Source organism: Neovison vison, chromosome 7 (genome assembly GCF_020171115.1).
Source record: "Neovison vison isolate M4711 chromosome 7, ASM_NN_V1, whole genome shotgun sequence".
In the NCBI taxonomy this organism is placed as follows: Eukaryota; Metazoa; Chordata; class Mammalia; order Carnivora; family Mustelidae; genus Neogale; species Neogale vison.
Window position 1 is genome coordinate 33,402,796 of NC_058097.1, and position 20,967 is coordinate 33,423,762.

Here is a 20,967-nt window from a genome sequence, read left to right on the forward strand (position 1 = left end):
ACAAATACACACACCAATTTTAGGCTCATATATACCAATATAAATTGGTGTGTGTGTGTGTGTGTGTGTATACATATATATATATATATATATAATACTGGTGGGTGCAAAGGTGGGGAGGGGGAGGGGGCAAGAGAGTAAAGGAATTCTTGTTAAGAGATGAGAAAGAAACATTCATATCTCAATGAGATTTTTAAAATTTGAAACTTTAATCTTTGAAATGACAAGGTAATATAAATTGATCCACAAATAAACTCACTAGGTCATCAAATGCAGTTAAATCCCCAATTGATAAGAGCAGTGAGTACAATTTACACATTTAAGTCCATTGGCTCACCTGGCACGGTGTCAATTTACTTCTCAGTAAAGTCAATACCAGTTTTGTAAAAGGACATATATATATGTGTATATATATATGATTTTATTTATTTGACACAGAGAGAGAGACAGCGAGAGAGGGAACACAAGCAGGGGGAGAGGGAGAGGGAAAAGCAGACCACCCCGTAGAACAGGGAGCCCAGTGTGGCGCTCAATCCCAGGACCCTGGGATCATGACCTGGGCCGAAGGCAGACACAATGACTGAGCCACCCAGGCACCCCTAAAATTGGTATATTGATTTATAGAATAGGTGTGTCATTTTTCATAAAACCATGGTTCACTATAACATGGTACCTGTTGGAATAGACTTCTAAGGGCAACTGGACTTTGGGGAGAACCAATAAATAGAAGAGATAGGACACCGTTTTAGGTATTTTTCCTTATCAGATCATTCTGCTTTAAACATTCTGGTTTAAACTGCTGCCATTCTCTTTCCTCCTACTTTGTTAAATAAATGCCTGAGTACATTTTTTTTTTATTAAAGATTTTATTTATTTATTTGACAGAGAGAAATCACAAGTAGATGGAGAGGCAGGCAGAGAGAGTGCCTGAGTACATTTTTAATTTACAGAGTTGGTTAACAAAAGAAAATGTAATTTGATAGCCAAATTCATATTAAGAATTATACACTAAGAATTTATAAAATGCATAAACTAAATATGTACACACTTTTTTTCTTTTGTACAAGTATGCTCACTTCTGCTCTACTCCCAGGCACATTCTATCACACTTAGGTCCTCACATAATATGAAGATAAGGCAGACGCATTTTGGGAAGCAAAACAAGAGTAAAACAAAAACACACCTTAAGCAAAATCTTACGCATCTCATATTAATTATTAACCAAGTTTTAAATTTTAATAAATTCAGAACAGTCTAAGTTTAGATGTCTGGGTGTTTCTACCCCAAAACGTGATCTCTGAGGGACTTCCATGTCTGGGTAATACAATGAACACAAGACACTTTCTAACATCACTCATCTGAATGCACCACATGAAGAAAGGTCATATTCTATCTTGTTCGAAACCTGTAGGAAAATGAGCTTGGTATTTATAAGATGAGGCTTTCTGAGGAGTGTCATAGACATGTCAAGCCCATCAGCTTGCAAAAGGAACACCGGTGGGTGCAAAGGTGGGGAGGGGGAGGGGGCAAGAGAGTAAATGAATTCTTGTTAAGCGATGAGAAAGAAACATTCATATCTCAATGAGATTTTTAAAATTTGAAACTTTAATCTTTGAAATGACAAGGTAATATAAATTGATCCACAAATAAACCCACTAGGTCATCAAATGCAGTTAAATCCCCAATTGGTAAGAGCAGTGAGTACAATTTACACGTTTAAATCCATTGGCTCACCTGGCACAGTGTCAATTTACTTCTCAGTAAAGTCAATACCAGTTTTGTAAAAGGACATATTGGTAAATTGTATATTTGTGTGTAGGCGTCATCATGCAACCTGGTACAGAGTAAGCATTCTTCCTGGGATTAAGAAATTTGGATGGTACCGGGGGCCTGGGTGGGTTCAGTCTTTCAAGCGTCTGCCTTCGGCTCAGGTCAGGATCACAGAATCCTGGGATTGAGTCCTGCATTAGGCTCCTTGCTGAGTAGGGAGCTTGCTTCTCCTTCTCCCACTGCCCATCCCCCTGCTCATGCTCCTTCTCTCTCTCTCAAATAAATAAAATCTTTAAAAAAAAAAAAGAAAGAAATTTGGATGGTGTGAACATTAGAAAAATAATGCCTTATTGTTAAGCTGTGACCAAGACTGAGGCATGTCAGTGTTACTTTCATCCACTAAAAGGTTAAAACCTAGATAATAAAAGATAGTTGCAGTACCAGTAACATTTCCCAAAATGTCAGATCACAAAAGTATCACTTACATAATTGCTTGTAGTTTATTCCTTTGCTTTCCTCTTTTCTCTGTGCATCTTTGTAACATTTTTTTAAAAGTGGAACTATAATTGTTGTCATGTGAACAGCTGTAGAAATGATTAACAGGTATGGAAAAACATAACAGGAATGCCAATAATCTGTTTCTGGCAGTAATATATATGGAACACTATTTAGGAACCCAAGAAGAGAAAGAAGCAACAAGGGAGAAAGGTTTATCATCGTAAAAACTAAACCTCATTCCTCCATAGAAAAAAAAGATTTCATATTTAAAGTCAGTGAGAGCTAACTCCTATCTAGAAACACTACCCCACATCATTGGAGCCAGCAGGAGTGCCTTGCTGGAGGGGCAACGTTGCAGGACAAAGTGGACAGGATTTTGGAGCCAGGGAACAGAAAATAACCCACCTCTGCCACCTTGGGCAATTCAGTTTAATTCTGCCAGGCTACATTTTGGCATCCAAAAATTGGATATAACTACCTAAAAGCCTTATATGAGGTGAATATATGTTTCTCTGTGAAAGGTTTGTTGGTTTTTAAATAGAGAACACTGTGTAAATGCAGGCTATTGTTTTGTAATACCAATTGTCAAATATACTGCTTAATTCTATCCAACTACACAAACCAGTATAGGTTCCTAATGGTCTTTTCAACAGTCAAAGATCTATGAATAGAGTGATTTTCCTAATGGGATTAACCGGATGTTTTTCTTAAACATGTAACCTTGAGCCCACCCTACAAAACAATGCTTTGACTATAGCAATGCACAAAATAAAGGATATCCTAGCTTCTAAGATGTCACACATTCTTCTCCAAAGAGAACTACTCTTGAAAGAGATATGTTTTGGAAAGAAAAGGCTTCTACTTCTAATTATAAATGATTTGTTGATAAATGCAAATCATAGTCTGAGAGGCATTCCTGCAGGCATTCTCACGTGTAATTTGCAAGTTTAAGGAAGAGGGTTAATGTCCTGATGGAACCAATGCACATTATGTCTATTTTAATACTGTTAAAGGAAATTCCCTTCTAGGCATTTAAGAAAACTGCATTAAAATAAGTTTGAGAATGGGAAAACACCAAAACTGTAAAGAAGGTAAAAATAATTGTCATCTCAACCAAAGATAATAATCAATCAACATGCTGATATATACTCTACCGGTCATCTTCTATAAATACATCTTCTAAAAATGCATCCTGTAAATATAATTTTGCACCTGGTTTCTTCCTATTGAGTATCAAATAGACTTTTAAGGAGCAATTGTTTGGAAGCTGTCTCAAGTACATAAGGAAATATGTTTCAATTGAAATTATTCAGTGGCCAATGGAAATATCATGAAAAGTTCCTAATTTTTCTCATCTCATTGAATAGAAACAATGTTCTCATTTCAAAGGAGTGGGAATAACCAAACTGATTTAGGACTCTACTTATCTTCTAGTTAAAAAAAAAAATGTAGCCCCATCTGGCAACAATATTATGGGGAACAAAAGAAACAAAAGAAGAAGTAACCATCTAAATTTATACCAGGGTCATTTCTTCAGGCGACCAAAGCCCATCTATTTCCCAACTCCATGCTTCAGGCTTAAAATGGATTTCTCTGAGGCAATGACAGAATTTTTGCTAAGTGACTAGGATATAAACACCCTTTTGGTTGCACAGTGAGACATATGCTCTAAAGAAAAATGGTTCAAAATAGGCAAGTGGGTTTCTCTAGAATAAATGAGAGCCCTTGTAGGCAGCTTCTTCTTCAGAGCCTCAGTCTGCATTCTCTTGGTAACTCTGCCTTATCCACGGGCAATGGCAGCACACTGTTTTCATGATTCCTTACTCTAATGAACTGCTATAAATTTGTTTGCAGTATTCCAGAGAGCCCTAACTTCAGCCTTTAGGCAATGCTGAGGAGGCACCCTATATACTAGACTCACCTTTTGCAAGGTGTACTCTCAGCATTGTGGGAGATGTCCATGGGAGAATATTCTATTTAAAGAACTACTGTCCTAGCATAATACAAAAAAATCACTTATGAAGATGCAAGAGACATGGAAAGCTCTCAGTTATGTTTACACAAGCACAAAGTCAGAGCCTCCCTTCCCTATTCCCTAAGGGGGTGGGGAGGAGACTACTCAGTTGGGAGGAAGGACATATAAAAAGTATTCATGTAGTCGTTAGAGTGGGAAGACTGAGGATCCTCCCAAGGGGAGGTATACATACACTTCCTGAGTGCAAGAATGTGCAGTAAGGTCAGACAGGCATTGGCAGAAAGGGGGGAGGGAAGGAAGGAAGACCTTAGCAGGAGAACAGTCTCCATGCCCCTATTTTTTACCTCAAGCATAGACATCCAATTCTTCTCTTAGCATTTTTAAAAATGGAGTATCTTTAAAACAAGGAATATTTAAAGGGCACATTAAATTTTATTTTTAAAACTTTTCATAGACTAAAAATAAGTAAACCACTCTCAATTGACAAAATGTGCCGATGCAACATAAGTACCTTCACTTTTCATTTATAGGCAGCCAGATTCATAGTCTTTGAAGTCCCTTGAATTTCAATTGAAAGGACAACATAAATTTATAATGTATATGATTTTCTGATTATATTTCGAGATAGAAATGAGAAAAAATTTTAATGTCATTTAAAAAAATAGCCAACTTCTGGGTGCCTGGGTGGCTCAGTGGGTTAAGCCGCTGCCTTGGGCTCAGGTCATGATCTCAGGGTCCTGGGATCAAGTCCCGCATCAGCTCTCTGCTCAGCAGGGAGCCTGCTTCCTCCTCTCTCTCTGCCTGCCCCTCTGCCTACTTGTGATCTCTCTCTGTCAAACAAATAAATAAAATCTTAAAAAAAATAGCCAACTCCTGAGTTGGGATATTTCAGGATATTTCACACACACACGCACACAAAACCGTAGGCTCATAATTGTGTGCATCAATGAGATGATGGGGACAATTTAGCTTTACTTACGGTGAAAAGAACATGGTTGTCACAAAATCAAATTTCTTCCCAGATATCTTCCAGGGCAGGAAGTCATCTGTTTTATTCACTAATAAATTCCTAATCCCCACAATAAATACTTGTCACATGTGGGTGGCCAAAACACATTAGTTGAATTAATAAATAAATATCGAAAATATAAGTTTGGTGCATGATGTGTTTGTGAACCTGGGTCAATTGTGTATATTGTTACTGGAGTATATAAATTGTCCTTGTTTTAAATAAGTGCATAAGGACTTTCAGTGGAATATATGTACGCAGTATAGACATTTTAACAATGTTTATTCTTCTAATCATGAGCATGGAATGGTCTTCCATCTTTTTGTGTTTTCTTCAATTTCTTTCATGAGTGTTCTGTAGTTCCTCAAGTACAGATCCTTTACCTCTTTGGTTAGGTTTATTCCCAGGTAACGTATGGTTCTTGGTACTATAGTAAATGGAATCGATTCTCTAGCTTCCCTTTCTGTATTTTCATTGTTAGTGTATAAGAAAGCAACTGATTTCTGTACACTGACTTTGTATCCTGCCATATTACTGAATTGCTGTATGAGTTCTAGTAGTTTGGGGGTGGAGTCTTTTGGGTTTTCCATATAAAGTATCATGTCATCTGCCAAGAGAGAGAGTTTGATTTCTTCATTGCCAATTTGGATACCTTTTATTTCTCTTTGCCATCTGATTGCTGTTGCTAGGACTTCTAACACTATGGTGAACAAGAGTGGTGACAGTGGGCATCCTTGTCATGTTCCTGATCTCAAAGGGAAGGCTGTAAGCTTTTCCCCACAGAGGATGATATTTGCTGTGGGTTTTTCATAGATAGATTTTATGAAGTTAAGGAATGTTCCCTCTATGCCTATACTAGAAGCATTTTAATCAGGAACGGATGCTGTATCTTGTCAAATGCTTTTTCTGTATCAATGGAATATATCTACCAAAATCAAAGACATTATTGCCTGAACTTTTGTGAAGCAACAGAAGAAAAACCACTGGCAAACAGTTAGGTGGGTGCCTGGTCCACCTCAAGATGAGTCTGGAGCAAGCCTGGGCAGTGGAGGTGATTGCCCCGAGGTTCTAATTTTGGCATTCCTTCCACCTGGGCACCCAGGCAGGAGAACAGTAGCTCTCATGGATTGGATAGCACACACCAGGTTCAGGCTAATGTGAATTATCTCATTTCATCCTTAAAATCAACCCTTAGGATAGATGCTCATTTTATTCTTACTTGTTTGATAAGAAAATTAAACACAGAGAGTTATACAGCTTATCAAAGGTCTCTTTCCTACTAGGGATGGGCATGAAGTTCTAGACTCTGCATTCCGACTTTAAATGAGCCAACACAAGTACCATTGTGTTGCATGGAGTGTCTCAGGAAGCTTAGCCTCCCTGGGCCCCAGTCTGTAAAATGTAGGCAGCTAACTTGATAAGAATTAAGGGGCAACATTTAAGATTCCAGACACTCCATGGTGGGGGGGGTAGGCAAAATGGGTGAAGGGGGTCGAAAGGTACAAACTTCCAATTATAAAATAAATAAGTCCCGGGGATGTAATGTATAGCATGGTGACTGTCATTAATAATATTGTACTGTGTATTGGAAAGTTGCTAAGAAAGAATACCTTAAAAGTTCTCATCACACAAAAAAATTTTATAACCATATTTGGTGATGGATATTAACTAGACTCATTCTGATGATCATTTCTCAATATGTAAAAAATACTGAAAAATTATGTTGTATAACTAAAATTAATATAATGTTATGTGTCAATTTTATCTCAATTAAAAAAGACACTCCAGGTTAAAGATCCAAAATTATTATATTTATTTATCTAAACAGGCCATAGAAGTCTCACTGAAATAATACTCTGTCATCTTGATATTGTTGGTGCATAATTATTAGGATCAATTTCATAGTAAGTGAGGATGGACCATTCATGAAATTTTATAATACAGTGATGAAACCATAGATAAATTTGGTACATCAATAGTTACTTTAAAAGAGTTACCCTATGCAGTATTTTACTACAACAATCCCAAGAAATAGTAATTCAACTGGGCTGCTTTTCTAGACCAGTAAACCCCAAGATTTAATAGATACTTTAATTAAATTTATTCTAACTTTTGTTGCCACTTATGGATAGTTTACTTGCCAAAGATTGCTTTCTAATTGCTTTATGTTTCCTAAGTAGGCTTTATACTGTTTTGGTAAGGACTTCAAACACTACTGGGCAGTGTGAAATGGATAACTGAATTAAATGGCTATGGCACACCTGGTTGGTTCAGTCCATATAGCATGTGACTCTCAATCTCGAGGTCATGACTTCCAGCCCCACACTGTGCCTAGAGATAACTTAAAAAATAAAAATCTTAAAAAAAAGTTTTTTAATGGACTAAAAAAGGATTCCCTCATTAATACCTATATATTGGAATATACTTTATCATGGTTTCCTTTCAATCTGGTATTTTAAAACCTAAAATATTACTTATGTCATATAACAACAATAAAATCCTCATTTGTTGAGAATGTGCACAGATAAAAGTTTACAAATTTAAATAGTAAACAGCAGTATTGTCATACTTTCCCCATAATAAAACACATTTTGGTAAGGTTTTCACACTTTAAAAACTCAAAATAGCTTTATGAGTTTACAAAATAATACTGTATTTTTCTCAAGATATTAACATATTCTTGTATTGCAGTTGGATAGGATGTAATTTACTTGGGAGTATTTAGCATTTACTACTTTAAAGAATATTTCTTTTAATATTTTCACTTTAATATTCTGAAAATAGCATAATTACATCTATCAGAGGTTAATTTTTAAAACTTGACATGAATGGTTTTATTTGAAATATACAACCTTAGTAATGTCATCTATCTAAACTGGTTTTGTAATAAGTTATGGTTTAATTCATAATGATTTTTTATGATACAAGAAGTAATTTAACCTAAGGATTCCAAAGGAGGATGAAATGTATCAAATCTGTTGGTTCTGAAGGTGAAACAAGGTTTTGTTCTGGTACAGTGTATCACTGAGATCCCAGGAGGAAACAGAATTAAACTCAGCTCAAATGGAGAGATTTTTAAGGAAGGGACAACCTACAGAGGTGTTGGCAGGGTCAGGGGAATCAACATGAGATGCTAAGAACCCGGGGACTGGCAAATCCCCCATCCTCAGGCAGAAGATAGAGTGGGAGAAGAAACGCTGCTAGCATGAGAGCTTGAGCCCAAGAGAGAAGGATGGATCACGGAGCTTCTCAGGTCATTGCTTCATACCACCTGCACTGATGCAGGGTGAGAGCAGGAAGAAATATCCCAACTTCTCTCTCCCCTTCTCTCTGATCCTCTGCTTATACCTTCCATTGGCCAAAACAGAAGCCAACTGGAAGGAATCAGCTTCTTGGGGCCAAGAAGAGGAAGAAGGCGGGGAGTCACTCAGTGGTAGGGAAGTCCAACCACATACCTATCACTGAGGCCTTGATGCAAAGGAGCAACACCATGCATGATCTTCTGACTTAATTTCTAAGAAGTCTACTGGAAAATATCATTTTGGGAAAATAATTTTTAAAAATACAACAACCCTAAACAAATCATCTGATTAAAAGTGGGCAGAGGACCTGAAAGCACACTTTTCCAAAGAAGACATACAGAGGGCCAACAGAAACAAAAAACACTCGTCATCAGAGAAATGCCAATTAAAACCACAATGAGGTATCACCTCACACCTGTCAGAATGGCTAGTACCAAAAAGATGAGAAATAACAAGTGTTGGTGATGATGCAGAGGAAAAGGCATCCTAATGCACTGTTGGTGAGGATGTAAACTGGTACAGCCATTGTGGAGAATAGTATGGAGATTTCTCAAAAACTTAAAAATAGAAATATCATATGATCCAGTAATTCCACTACTGGATATATACCCAAAGAAAAGGAAAACACTAATTCAAAAAGATATAGGCCCCCTATGTTTACCGCAGCATTGTTTACAATGCCAAGATACGGAAGCAATCTCAGTGCCCATCAATAGATGAATGGAGAAAGAAACTGCTTTATACACACACACACACACACACACACGCATATACACATATGTGTGTATATACACACATATATATCTATATGAATACATATATATGTATTCCATTACATATATACACACACACGCACACACACACACACACACACACACACACACGGAATATTACTCAGCCATAAAAAAGAACGAGATCTTGCTATTTGCAACAACATGGATGGACCCAGACAGTATTATGTTAAGTGAAATAATCAGAGAAAGGCAAATACTATATGATTTCACTTATATGTGGTATCTAAAAAACAAATGAACAAACAAGCAAGCAAAAAAAACTAGGGACAGACCCATAAACACAGAGAACAAACTGGTGGTTGCTAGAGGGGAGAAACGTGGGGAGAATGGGTGAAGGGGAGTGGGAGGTGCAGGCTTTGAGTTATGGAATGCATAAGTCATGGGGGTAAAAGGCACAGCATAGAAAATACAGTCAATGGTGTTGTCAAAGTGTTGTGTGGTGATGGTTGGGAGCTGCACTGGTGGCGATCACATCACGAAGTATAGACTTGTCCAGTCATTATGCTGTACATAAGGCTGGTGATAACTTTTTCCAAATGTTAACCCAGGCGTCCACCAAAGATGACAATGCTCACCGTTTCTTTGACAAATGTCAAATGCATGTGAAGTAGATCCCTGAAATATTTATTAATTTCATGTGTGTATGTAATTTTTGCACATCTTCTGATTAATAGGGTAAATATAAACAAATATAGAATAATCAAAGCAACCAAATGAGAACGTAGGCAGATCCACTACTAAGACTTCTGAGTACATCTGGAAGTCTTAAATGGAGGTTCTCCAGGTACGCATCTCTGACTACCACGAAACAAGGTCCTAGAGAGCAGGAGGCATGTGTGATTCACATCTGCACCAACCACGAGTCCTAAAACAGTGTCTCGTGCATTGCAGGCACTCAATAAATGTTTGCTGAATTGGCCAAACCTTGGTTTGTCCCCATAATCAACCACCCCAAAAGCACACAGATAATTACTTCTTGGAAAAACTCCAGCTTCTGTTTGATGTTACCTATGTAACTTTTCTCTCAAAAGCAGCTCTGTAGGATTACATTATTATTTTTTTTCCTTTGACCTTAATGGCATGACCTTGAACAACAGCTTCATATAAAATTCTTACCAGCACATACCACAGCAGATTCAAGGCATTGTTTTAAAAATGGTGCCATTATCTCTCATTTTAGAAGACACATAGTCTCTCCTTCTGAATAGAGCTAGAAAATGCATAATTTGGTATTAACATACATAAGAGCTAAAGATATTATGAATATATTCTTTGATTATTTTTAAGGTCCAAGTTTTATTTATTTATTTTTTAAATAATTTTTCTATTTTTTATAAACATATAATGTATTATTAGCCCCAGGGGTACAGGTCTGTGAATTGCCAGGTTTACACACTTCATAGCACTCACCATAGCACATACCCTCCCCAGTGTCCATAACCCCATCACCCTCTCCCTAAGGATCCAAGTTTTTTTTTTTTTTAAGAATTGAAATGTTACCACAAAACTGGCCTTCATTCAAAAGTAATCTTGCATTTAATAAGTGTCCAATTACTAAGTATATTTTGTAATGTAACTTTTAAAACTTAAACAGCAAAAATGTTGCCTTTAAAATGAATCTGAGTAGGCAGAAAAAGAAAAAAATAAGACATACCAGGAAGACAGGTTTTGGTAAAATTGAAAATCTTATTTCATGCTTGGTACAACTTAGAATCATTTTACATACTCTATAGTATAGATCCAAGATTTAATTTGAAATGACCTTGACCCTTGAAATCCTAAACTTAACACTTCAGAACAAACCAGCCATTCTCTTCTGCTTTATGGGCTAAATAATAGTGAGTTATACTGTTTGGACCTTTGAATCACAGGACTAAGAGATAAAATGCTCTTTGATGTATATAAACACTAGAGAATACATTTTTATTTAATAAAAGGATGAGTTCATTGTACATCCAAAGACAGAATATTCCTCCTTTTCTGAAAATGCTCCCTTATTCCAAAGTAGCGGATTGCTTTTTTCCCACGGTGTCGGGTGGGTGGGATCAAGAGAGCAGTTATATTCATTTCGCAAAATGCACTGTGGTGGGAAATTCAGAATGTAGTGAATGGTAATAAACCTTTTACTTCACTGAAGCAGAAGGCTGAATTTAAAGCAGCAGGTAAAGGATGTAACAGCAACAGTATACATTCATTTTCTGCAATCTTATAGGTGCCTAAATCTCTACAATGCATTACTTTAAATGCTTCAGATCGATGGATTTTATAATACCTTACCAATACTTTACCAATATTTCAACACCTGCAGAGTCTTGGTAAGCTAAACCCTATACTCTCAAATTTCAAATACGATCTAACTCAATCTTTTTATTTTTCAGATGTTCTCCCTCAAATTTCCACTTGTTTTTAATCGATCAGTAAATGATAAAGAATTTCAGGTGCCTCTCCATGAAGAAATGAAATTTTTATCTTTTTAGGAGCCCTAACAAATGAACAGAAAAGAGTCAAGTCCAACATACTGTTATCAAAATATCCTCTTAGAATAGAATGTTACAATTACTTAATCATCATACTTATCTGGCTTTACCATTCAAAGTGCATCCAAGCTTCAAGCTAACCCTTAAGTAACGTCATGGATGATAGCATCTAATTTCATGTTTATTCATGTTTAGCTGACTTCTTGAAGATGCAAAAGGACCAAGACAAACACAGCTATTGTTCTGGCTAAGGTTCTTCATCACTGCTGCTCCTGGGTGAAGTATATTGCAGTTGACCCTCGGAGAGAGACTAAAATAGACGTGTTGCTTCTGCCTGCCCGGCATTCCTTCTGCAATATTCCTTTGGAGAACCCACCTAATCTAGACAGTGTGCAGCTAACACCAAATGCCTTTTCAGAGGAAGACAGCTGAATCCAATTTTATACAGGAGAACAGCCCCTTTTCTACATTCAGAAAGGGGCAAGCAACTCAAACTGCCCTTATAAGAAGAGCCCTGAGATTTTTGAGAAGTCATCTCTCTTTCTTGCTAGGACTAAGTAGTAGTAGCATCTAAGGGGCTATCATTAGGAAACTTGTCTGAAAATGAAGCCCAAAGCAGAAAACAGATCTTGATAAACTCGATTAGTAGATCCAGCCATATTTCCGATGGCAAGACATACTCATAGGCTTTTTGCATTAACCTGATACTTAAGCCAGTTTGAATATGCTTCCTTACTCGCAGCTAAAAGAATCCTGAGTCTAAAATGAGACAACACTAAAAAATAAACATGATGGCTTTTGAAGTTTCTAATGGATTTTCTTCCCTATATATATTATCTTATTTAATCCTCACAACTTGGGAAAGTAAATATCTATTAACATTAAATTAATATTCATTATCTTCTGAACACATACTATTCGGAAGAGGGATGGAGAATGCTAGAAGAGTGAACAACCTGAAGTCCGGTGACCACAGAAGTATCCCTTATATGGGAAAAAAAGAGGAGGTTACATATCTCAAGGCATTCAATAGATATTCATCAAATGGAAGATAAGCAGTATATAGCAGAGGCAAGAGTGCCATTGTTGCACTAAACCTTCAATGATAAATTAGGAAGCTCTTGAAATAGCCCAGGCTAGACAAATGAATGCCAAATAGGTAGCCCTATGAGAATGGTTCAAACAAGAGGACAGAGATGGAGTCAAATTAGATGTGGGGGTCCCAGGTGGGTGCAGCTGTTGTCACTGGAACAAGAGAAGAAGGAAGGGGCAGAGTTTGGGAAGTGAGGAAGGAGACAAGGTATGGGTCAGTTAAACGTGCCTGTAGGGTATATAAACAAAAAGGTCCAGCAGGCCCCCAGGACGGTGGGCCTGGGCTGCAGAGAGGCTGAGATGGGAAATGCAAGATGGAGCATCACTGGCATATGGGTGGCAGTTCAAGCTACAGCCTCGCCATGAAGAGAAGAGGAACAAGGAACTGGCGATCGACCATCTCCAGGTAATCTCAGTCCTGCTTGTGAGCTCCATGAAAACAGGCTTTCCCGTACAGGGCCGGTCCTCAGGAAACACCTGTGAAATGACTGAGTGTAAAGTATACCGTTGGTTCTGCGGGAGTGCTTCTCCAGGGACCCTCTGCCGCCGCAGCTGCCAGCCCTACTGGATGGCGGCTCTACTGGATGCTGGCTCATTATTCAGTCCTCACCTCTTAAATTAGTTCATGCTCTCACATTAGGTGTAATCGCGGCTAGCAACGCTTTCTGGGGATGTCTCAAAAAGACTGGAGTTGAAAAAAATTATTTTTGTGTCTTTTTAATTTAAAGCAAAATCGTTGCCTCTTCCCCACCCTTTCCCTTTCTCCTGGCACGCTCAGTGGCCCTGACAGGCCTCCAATCAGAGGCGGGTGTCGGAGATGGGGTTCCCGCCAGGTAATTCTTTAGACAGCTATCAAAGTCTCAAGGAAACAAAGGGAGCTTGAGAAGGTGAAAGGCGTGGCTACTGGAGATTCCGAGACAGGTTTCCCCGCGTGGGGGAGCGCGTACCCTAGGGGCGGCAGACCCCATTGGTGGCAAACCCTGAGGCTGAAAAGAAGTGCAGTCAGTCCGCGCCCCCAGGTCTTGCCAGATCCCTGGGCTTGCGCCCGGCCCCGCCTGCCGCACGTCGGCTCTAGCTCCGCTGAACACGCAGATTCAAGGTCGCCCGGGGGTGACCGCAGCGCTAGGTGCCCCGGTGGCCAGCATCCCCACCCGCCTCTGCTTGGGGTCCGGAGCCGGTGATTCTGCTACCAAGAGGTTCGCTCGTCCTTCTGCTTCCGCCTGCGTTCATCCTTCAGGTCTCCGCCTGCCGGCTCCTCGGGCTGCAACGAACCCTTTCTCTTACCCTCTCCGCCGCTCCCTTCTGCCTGCTACTTGGCAAAACTGTATCTTTGCTTCCTACGCGTGTGTGTAAAGTTTTAACCCAATGCATGAGGCAAAAATTCTTGTAGGGTCGAAATTACTCTTGAAAAATCGCCCATAAATCACAGGATTTGGCGTCTACACGCAGTGCTAATGGGCAGGTACACGTGGATAAAACAAGCAGTAAAGGGGCACAGTACATAAAAAATGCGGTTGCAATATTAAATTGCAAGTGCAAAAGAGAAAATGCGACCAGGTAAATGAGACTGCGTGCGACGCCACTGTATTTGTCACTGCCTACTGTGTTGGACTGTAAGAGGCACGAAGGCAGGCCTCGTCTGCTTTGGTTCACCGCGGCATCCTCAGCGCCCGCCCCAGTGCCTGGCACTTCGTACACATTCAATGATCTATCCCGAATAAATGAGCGAAAGAAAGAAGGAATGCACACTCAGTGGGATTCCGCGGTTCGACAGGCAGGCGAGGGCGACTGGCTGAACTCCATCGCAGTGGCCGTGGGCGGTGGAGACCGGCGCTGAAACTGGTCTGGAGTCCCCCAAGCCCGCTCCCCACCGCGGCACCTGCACCTCCCCTGGAGACTACCGTGCACGCCCCTCCCCGTCCCGCCCTGCCGCGCACGCACGCGCCCTGCAGCCCGGCCGCCCGGCTAGCTCGCTCGCCGGAGCCCACCCGCGCGCCGGCTGCCCCTCCCGCCTGCGCCCGCTGGGGGGCGCTCCCCTCCCACCCCGCGCGCCCACACGCGGGCGCCTCTCGCGCCCCTGATTCTATTCCCGACCCGGAGCGCGCGCGCCGCCTCCTACCTGCGGGCTGGCCATTGGAGGCGGGCGGAAGGGCTGAGGGGGCTGAATAAGACGCTGGCAGGAGGCGGGAGGCGAAAGAGCGAGCGGCCACGGCGGATAGTCCGGGCACGGGCGCGCGCGCGCGCGCGTCCCCAGTCCTCGCTCCCACAGTCGACTCCCGGCCAGAGCCCAACCCTGCTGCCGCGCGCCGCCCGCCTCGCCGGGCCTAATAACAACGGCGCCCGGGGTCAGGTGGCCGCGCGCGGACAGGGCCGCCATTGGCTCAGCGGGGAGCGCGGCGCGTTAGGATTGGTTGGGGGGCGGAGCCTAGGCCAGTGCGGGGGCGGAGCTGTAGAGGGAGGCGGGCTAGGAGGCAGCGGGGGCGGGGCCAAGCGGCGGTCCGCGCCTTTGTGCCCGGCGCGCGCTCTCCGCCCGCTCCGGCTGCAGCGCCGGCTGCATCAATAATTCAGAGCGGCGGCGGCGGTGGCAGCGGCGGGTGCGAGCAGGAGGCGGCGGAAGCAGCGGGGACCGAGCGGTAGCGGCTATGCATCCAAGTACGGCTGGGCAGCCGCGGCACCCCTGAGGCCCGGGCGGGGCTCCGGGAGCATCGCGCCGGGGGCACGCTTGCCTCGGAGTGCAAGGAAGAGCAGTAGTGTCCGGAGCGGCGTCTGCGAAGCTGCGCACGGAGCTGAGGAGGGGGCTTCGGAGTGGGGCTGGGGCGGGGGGGGCGGCTGGCGCAAGCAGCCCCCGGGGTGGGGGGCGGGGTGGGCGCCGGCGTCGCGATGCTGGGCGTCGTGGAGCTGCTGCTGCTGGGGGCGGCGTGGCTGGCGGGCCCGGCCCGCGGGCAGAATGAGACGGAGCCCATCGTGCTGGAAGGCAAGTGCCTGGTGGTGTGCGACTCCAACCCCACGTCCGATCCCACCGGCACAGCTCTGGGCATCTCTGTACGCTCTGGCAGCGCCAAGGTGGCTTTCTCTGCCATCAGAAGCACCAACCACGAGCCGTCCGAGATGAGTAATCGCACTATGATCATCTACTTTGACCAGGTGAGTGCTCCGTGCAGATTGGTTTGCCGGGTGGAGGAGAGGTAGAAGGCTGATGTTCAATCCACTCCAAGGCTCTGCAGAGGCTCGGGGACAGGAGTTCGTGACTGACTCTTGTCTACTCCCTTTCGTTCCCGTCTCGTTATAGGTACTAGTGAACATCGGGAATAACTTTGATTCTGAACGCAGCACTTTCATCGCCCCGCGCAAAGGGATCTACAGTTTTAACTTCCACGTGGTTAAAGTCTACAACAGACAGACCATTCAGGTCAGCCACCGCCTCAGGGTCAGGCCCCAGCCGGGTAGGGGGCTATTAGCTGCAGGAATGAGCGGCCCCTATGGGGGTGGGTGATAGAAGGAGCAGCTCCATGTGTCTGGGGTTGCTTGGTTGGACGAGTAGCAGGGCCTCACAGTTCTCAGGCTTGACCTGTCTCTTGCTTTTTCCCCTCCCGGCTCTTGGAACCTAGTCTCCTTCCCATACACAGTTTCCTGCCTTCACCTTCTTGGCCTCCCCAAAGAGGTTCTTTCCTTTTCCACTGGACTGCAGGGATTTCCCAAAGCGTTTGCGGGTTAGCATCAGAGACAGTTCCCTCTTTCCAGCAGCTTTCTGCGACTCACCTTCAGCACCACAGACTGTATCCCCATCCCCTGTCCCAGCTCAGAAGTCTGGACTCCCCTGTGTTTGCCTTCAGCACCAAGCTCAGGGGGGATCCTGGCATCCCTTTGGGGATGGACTCTGGATTTTTGAGCTACCAGCACCAGAGCCCAAGCGGTTCAAGGGTGGAGAAAGAAGGGAGGGGGTGTAGTGCTACTGCCTCTGGGCTCCAGCCTCGCTCCAGCCAGCACTCACCGGCTCTCCAGGTTCTGAAGGTGTCCAGGTTTCCTTTGGGCAGAAACGGAAGGCAGGACGCACAGCTGGGGAGAGGGCACCCGGCCTCTGGCTGCTGATGCCACAACAAGGGCAAAAGCAGGCAGTGGCGGCATGGCTGGATCTGGGATAGGAACTGAGCCCCGGTTTGGGGAGCAAGCAAAGAGTGCAGCTCTGGGGAAATTTCTCATCAGCCAGAACCCTTGCCCAGCTTCTGCACTGTCTCCACAGTGTCCAGGCAGCTAGGACCGGGAGGAACCCGGGTTTTTGTTTTGTTTGTTCTCCCAGAAACTCCAGTTGCCTGCGTTTTTCTTTGAAGAGGGGATGGGGGGGCGAGTGGGGGGGGGAGAACAAAAATATCAGGGCACTTCAGCCGCCTATGGGTTCATTAAACTGGATAAAAGAGTGCAGTTGGGATTTGCTTGGCGAGCTCAAGGAATGAAAGTGACTCTTTTGGGGGGGGGCAGCCCCTATCCTGTCCTCCAGTTTGGCTTTCACCCCATTGGACCTTCAGCAGTAGGCTGAAAAGCCCCTTTATTTACCCCCACCCCTTTCCACCATGTTCCTCGGCCTTTCTAACTGTGAGCCAAGCGGCAAAGGTTACCGTCTTTATGGCCACTTTGGTACGCGCCTAGGTCGCCTCTCTGAAGCAGGCCTTTCTCTTTCCCAGGTGAGCCTCATGTTAAATGGGTGGCCGGTGATTTCAGCCTTTGCTGGTGACCAGGACGTGACCCGGGAGGCTGCCAGCAACGGAGTTCTAATCCAGATGGAGAAAGGCGACCGAGCATACCTCAAGCTGGAGCGGGGGAACTTGATGGGGGGCTGGAAGTACTCGACCTTCTCCGGATTCCTGGTGTTTCCCCTCTGACTGGCTCATTGCCGGAATGGAGGCAGGGAGAGGGCGAAGGCAGGAGGAAGGCAGGAGAGAGAATGAGAAAGAGGCTGAAATTTAGAGGACGAGAAAGCCGAAGGACTTGAAACTTCCTACATGTTCCCCAGCTGTATCCGGGTAAAAGGTGCGCGCCGGGGATCGGACTACTCTGTCCGTTTCCTCATTAGGAAAAGTATTCCGCTTAGCTCTGCGCACTCCCATTTCCAAAAATAAACTCGTCTCCCCGATTCCGGTTGAAGTAATCAAGAAAGAGAGACTGCCTTGTCATTGTTTCTACCCCCATGTTCCTATTCCTTACAATTTATACAAAAGAAACTGTATTTCACTGTATAACGTGAAATATCTTCCTCCTCACTCCCCTCTGAATCTTTCCACCTGCTGAAATCTAATATGCCCCTCCCCTCTTTTTAGTTTGGAGAGGGGATAAGGTTTTTGTTCGTTTTTGTTTGTTTGTTTTTATTTTGAAAGGGGGAGGTAGTTTTAATTTGGCAAATATTGCTCTTAAAACACAGCTCAAGAGTTAATTAGCTGAACATACTTTGTGTCCTCCGCTGCTTGTTAGCAGAGAAGGGACTCACCTTCGGGGTGACTGGTTCAAAAATATATATAAATATATATCATTTGTATTCAAAGAACTCTTCCCAGTGGAAACTGGCTGTATTTCCGTATTTCTATGTCCTATTCGGAGTGATCGTGAAAGGCTGCTTGATGTCTTGATGCTTGTCAATGCCCTCGTGTTCTGTGGCTCACTAAATGCCAGGAGGTTCTTCCGGACGCTTCCTCGTCCTCTGTAACATACGTGTGAATAGCCAAGATTTAATTTTGCTTTAACCCAATAAAGTTGAAGTGGGACTTTTATTTTTCTGGAACAGCTGTCTAAACTCCGCATCTTTCCCAGCTGCGAGGTTTGGGGGCGGGCTGTGGAAGGGCGAGGCTCGGAGGCGCGGGAAGTCGACTTGGTGAGAAATGCAACCCTTGGTGAGAACGCAACCCGAGAGAGGCCGGGGCTCGAGCGCATCCTTGCGAAGCCAGCCCGCACTCCTTTCTGCGCCAGGCCTAGAGCCAAGCCCCGCATTCGCCCGTGCTCCCTGCTTTGGCCGAAATCTTGCGAGGCCCGGCGCCACTACCGGCCTGGAAGCGAAGTTTGGATTTTTTCGAAGTCCAAATGCATCAGGGAGAATCCCAATTCGAGGAGCCAGCACGACTCCCACGCGTCTGCCCCTGGATTTCCCCAGCCGTCCGCCCCACAGTTCCGGGAGCAGCGTCTGTTTTTACCAGCGCCTCTGAATTCGAGTCCGCCCGCCGTATTACCGGGGCGCCCAGGACCTGCGATTGCGCTCAATGCAGGACTTTCATTCAAGAGGTTCGTCCAGGAGTTTTGATTGTATCGGAACATATGTGAAAGCAAAATTGAAATAAACGACTTCGTTTTAAGTCTGGAAGTCTGACCCAGTCGCTTCAGCAGCGAGGGAAGTAGGGTACCAAGAAGCGGGTGGCTGCAGGGGCCTGGGGCAAGAGTCTGGACCTGGATAGGCACCTCTGGCTTTGATCCTTTCAGAGTTCTTTGTTTTCCTAGTGGAGAGTCAGGGGTGGATTTAATTGGCTCCTGAGGGGTGGAGAAAAGGGGGTAATAATAGCACAATAAGCCATGTTTCTCCTAATTCCTGCCGTTCCTCAGATGGAAACTCGCCAAGCGTGGGGCCCTCCTCTAAACAGGGACTTGTTCCTCCTTCGCACTCAAGCCAGGGGGCCCGCATCCCTAACCCCGTGCTCCGAAGCCCCAGCAGCCCGGGGGTCCCCAGGGAGATAGCTAGGGACTTCAGGAGTGAGGAGTGCTTTTCTCCCCTATTCCACAGCTCTCCCCCATAGTCAGTTCCCAGGGAAGTAGGGCTAAGGTGCAATCCAGAACCGTAGAGAGAGTTAAAAGGAAAAGCTGTTCTTTCAAAAAAGGAACATATGAAGAAAAAAAAAAAAAAAAGCTTTCTCCGCATTCTTCCGGTTGGGAGGGAGAGATCACCGAGAACTGGAGTCTTGGGCGGAACTAGCTCCCTGCAACCGCTCTGTCCCTGAACAGCCAGTCCGCCAGGCATGCACCCACGGCGCACCAGGTACTCTCTTCTCCGCCTAGGATGAGGGCTCACCAGCCAAGCCGGTTGCGTAGTTACAACCCAAGGAAGCAGCGCCCCTAACTCGATGTCAGCTCCCTTGTGGTGGCCAGTCGCCCCTCTTCCTGGGGAGGGTACCCCCAGCTTGCGTGTTCCGGCTGTGGGACTACCAGGCTGTGCTCCAGCTGGGTGATTTTGGCAAGTTCTCCTCTGGCCTCCGTTTGCCCAACCGTATAAAGACAAAGAGGAATTCAAAAATCTTCAAGAATCCCTCCTGCTCTCAGATTCCAGCCGTCCTCTGTCTTGAACACAGGCCTGCAGTTCTTTGGCCTGGGTTTAATGAGCCCTGGCTGTCCCCTGCTCTGATCTGGCTCCTGGGGGCTGTCTCCTGAGTGCTAGGCCTGAGGCTGGGATGGAGGCAAAGAGGAAACCTGCCTATCCAGGAACTCGGGCTCACCTGGAGCCGGAGCCCCAGCTCTGAAGCCTGGAAGGTGAACCAGAAGGGAGCAAGTAGGCCCCAAGTGGGACAGAGAGGGGGAAGTTATCCCTTGATTCTGTCCTGGCTCCAGCCGAGGGAGGGCCCCTCTCTTCCCCAAGGTCTGATTTTTGGCATTAGAGATGCTTCTCAGACTGGCTCTAGCCACTGCTTCCTCCCCCTGCTGATCCTTTCCCTCTGCCATTTGATGAGCCCATCTCCCACTCCCGTCTTCATGCCTCTGCACCGGCTGTTTCTCTGCTCAATTGGAAACACTCTTTCTCTACTCTACTTTTCAAAATCCTTTCTAAGCCGTTCGAGGAAGAACCTGCCTCCTCTGGGAAGCCCTTCTGTAGCTGCTTTTCCAGGATTCACTCCCCCTTCTTGCTCTCCCACCAGGCCTTGTTGGCACTGGTTGGCAAGGGAGGTATCTGGGCCTGGGCCTGCCTTCTGCTCTGCAGTGTGTGACAGGGGTAGTGGTACCCGCTTCAGCAAGCTCTCAGAAGTGCTAAGCAGGCAGTTCTGCTCCAGAGGCCCCAGTGGAAATGTGGGGTTCTCTACCACGTCCC

General features: G+C 44.6%; 1 protein-coding gene across 1 annotated transcript; it reads left to right on the top strand.

Moving 5' to 3' along the window:
* Window positions 1-15,797: 15,797 nt before the first annotated feature.
* CBLN1 (cerebellin 1 precursor) lies at window positions 15,798-19,112 on the top strand. Its single transcript, XM_044260422.1, has 3 exons — window positions 15,798-16,061; window positions 16,207-16,326; window positions 17,597-19,112. The coding sequence occupies exons 1-3, from the start codon at window positions 15,798-15,800 to the stop codon at window positions 17,792-17,794; spliced, it is 582 nt and encodes a 193-aa protein (XP_044116357.1). The 3' UTR covers window positions 17,795-19,112.
* Window positions 19,113-20,967: the final 1,855 nt, after the last annotated feature.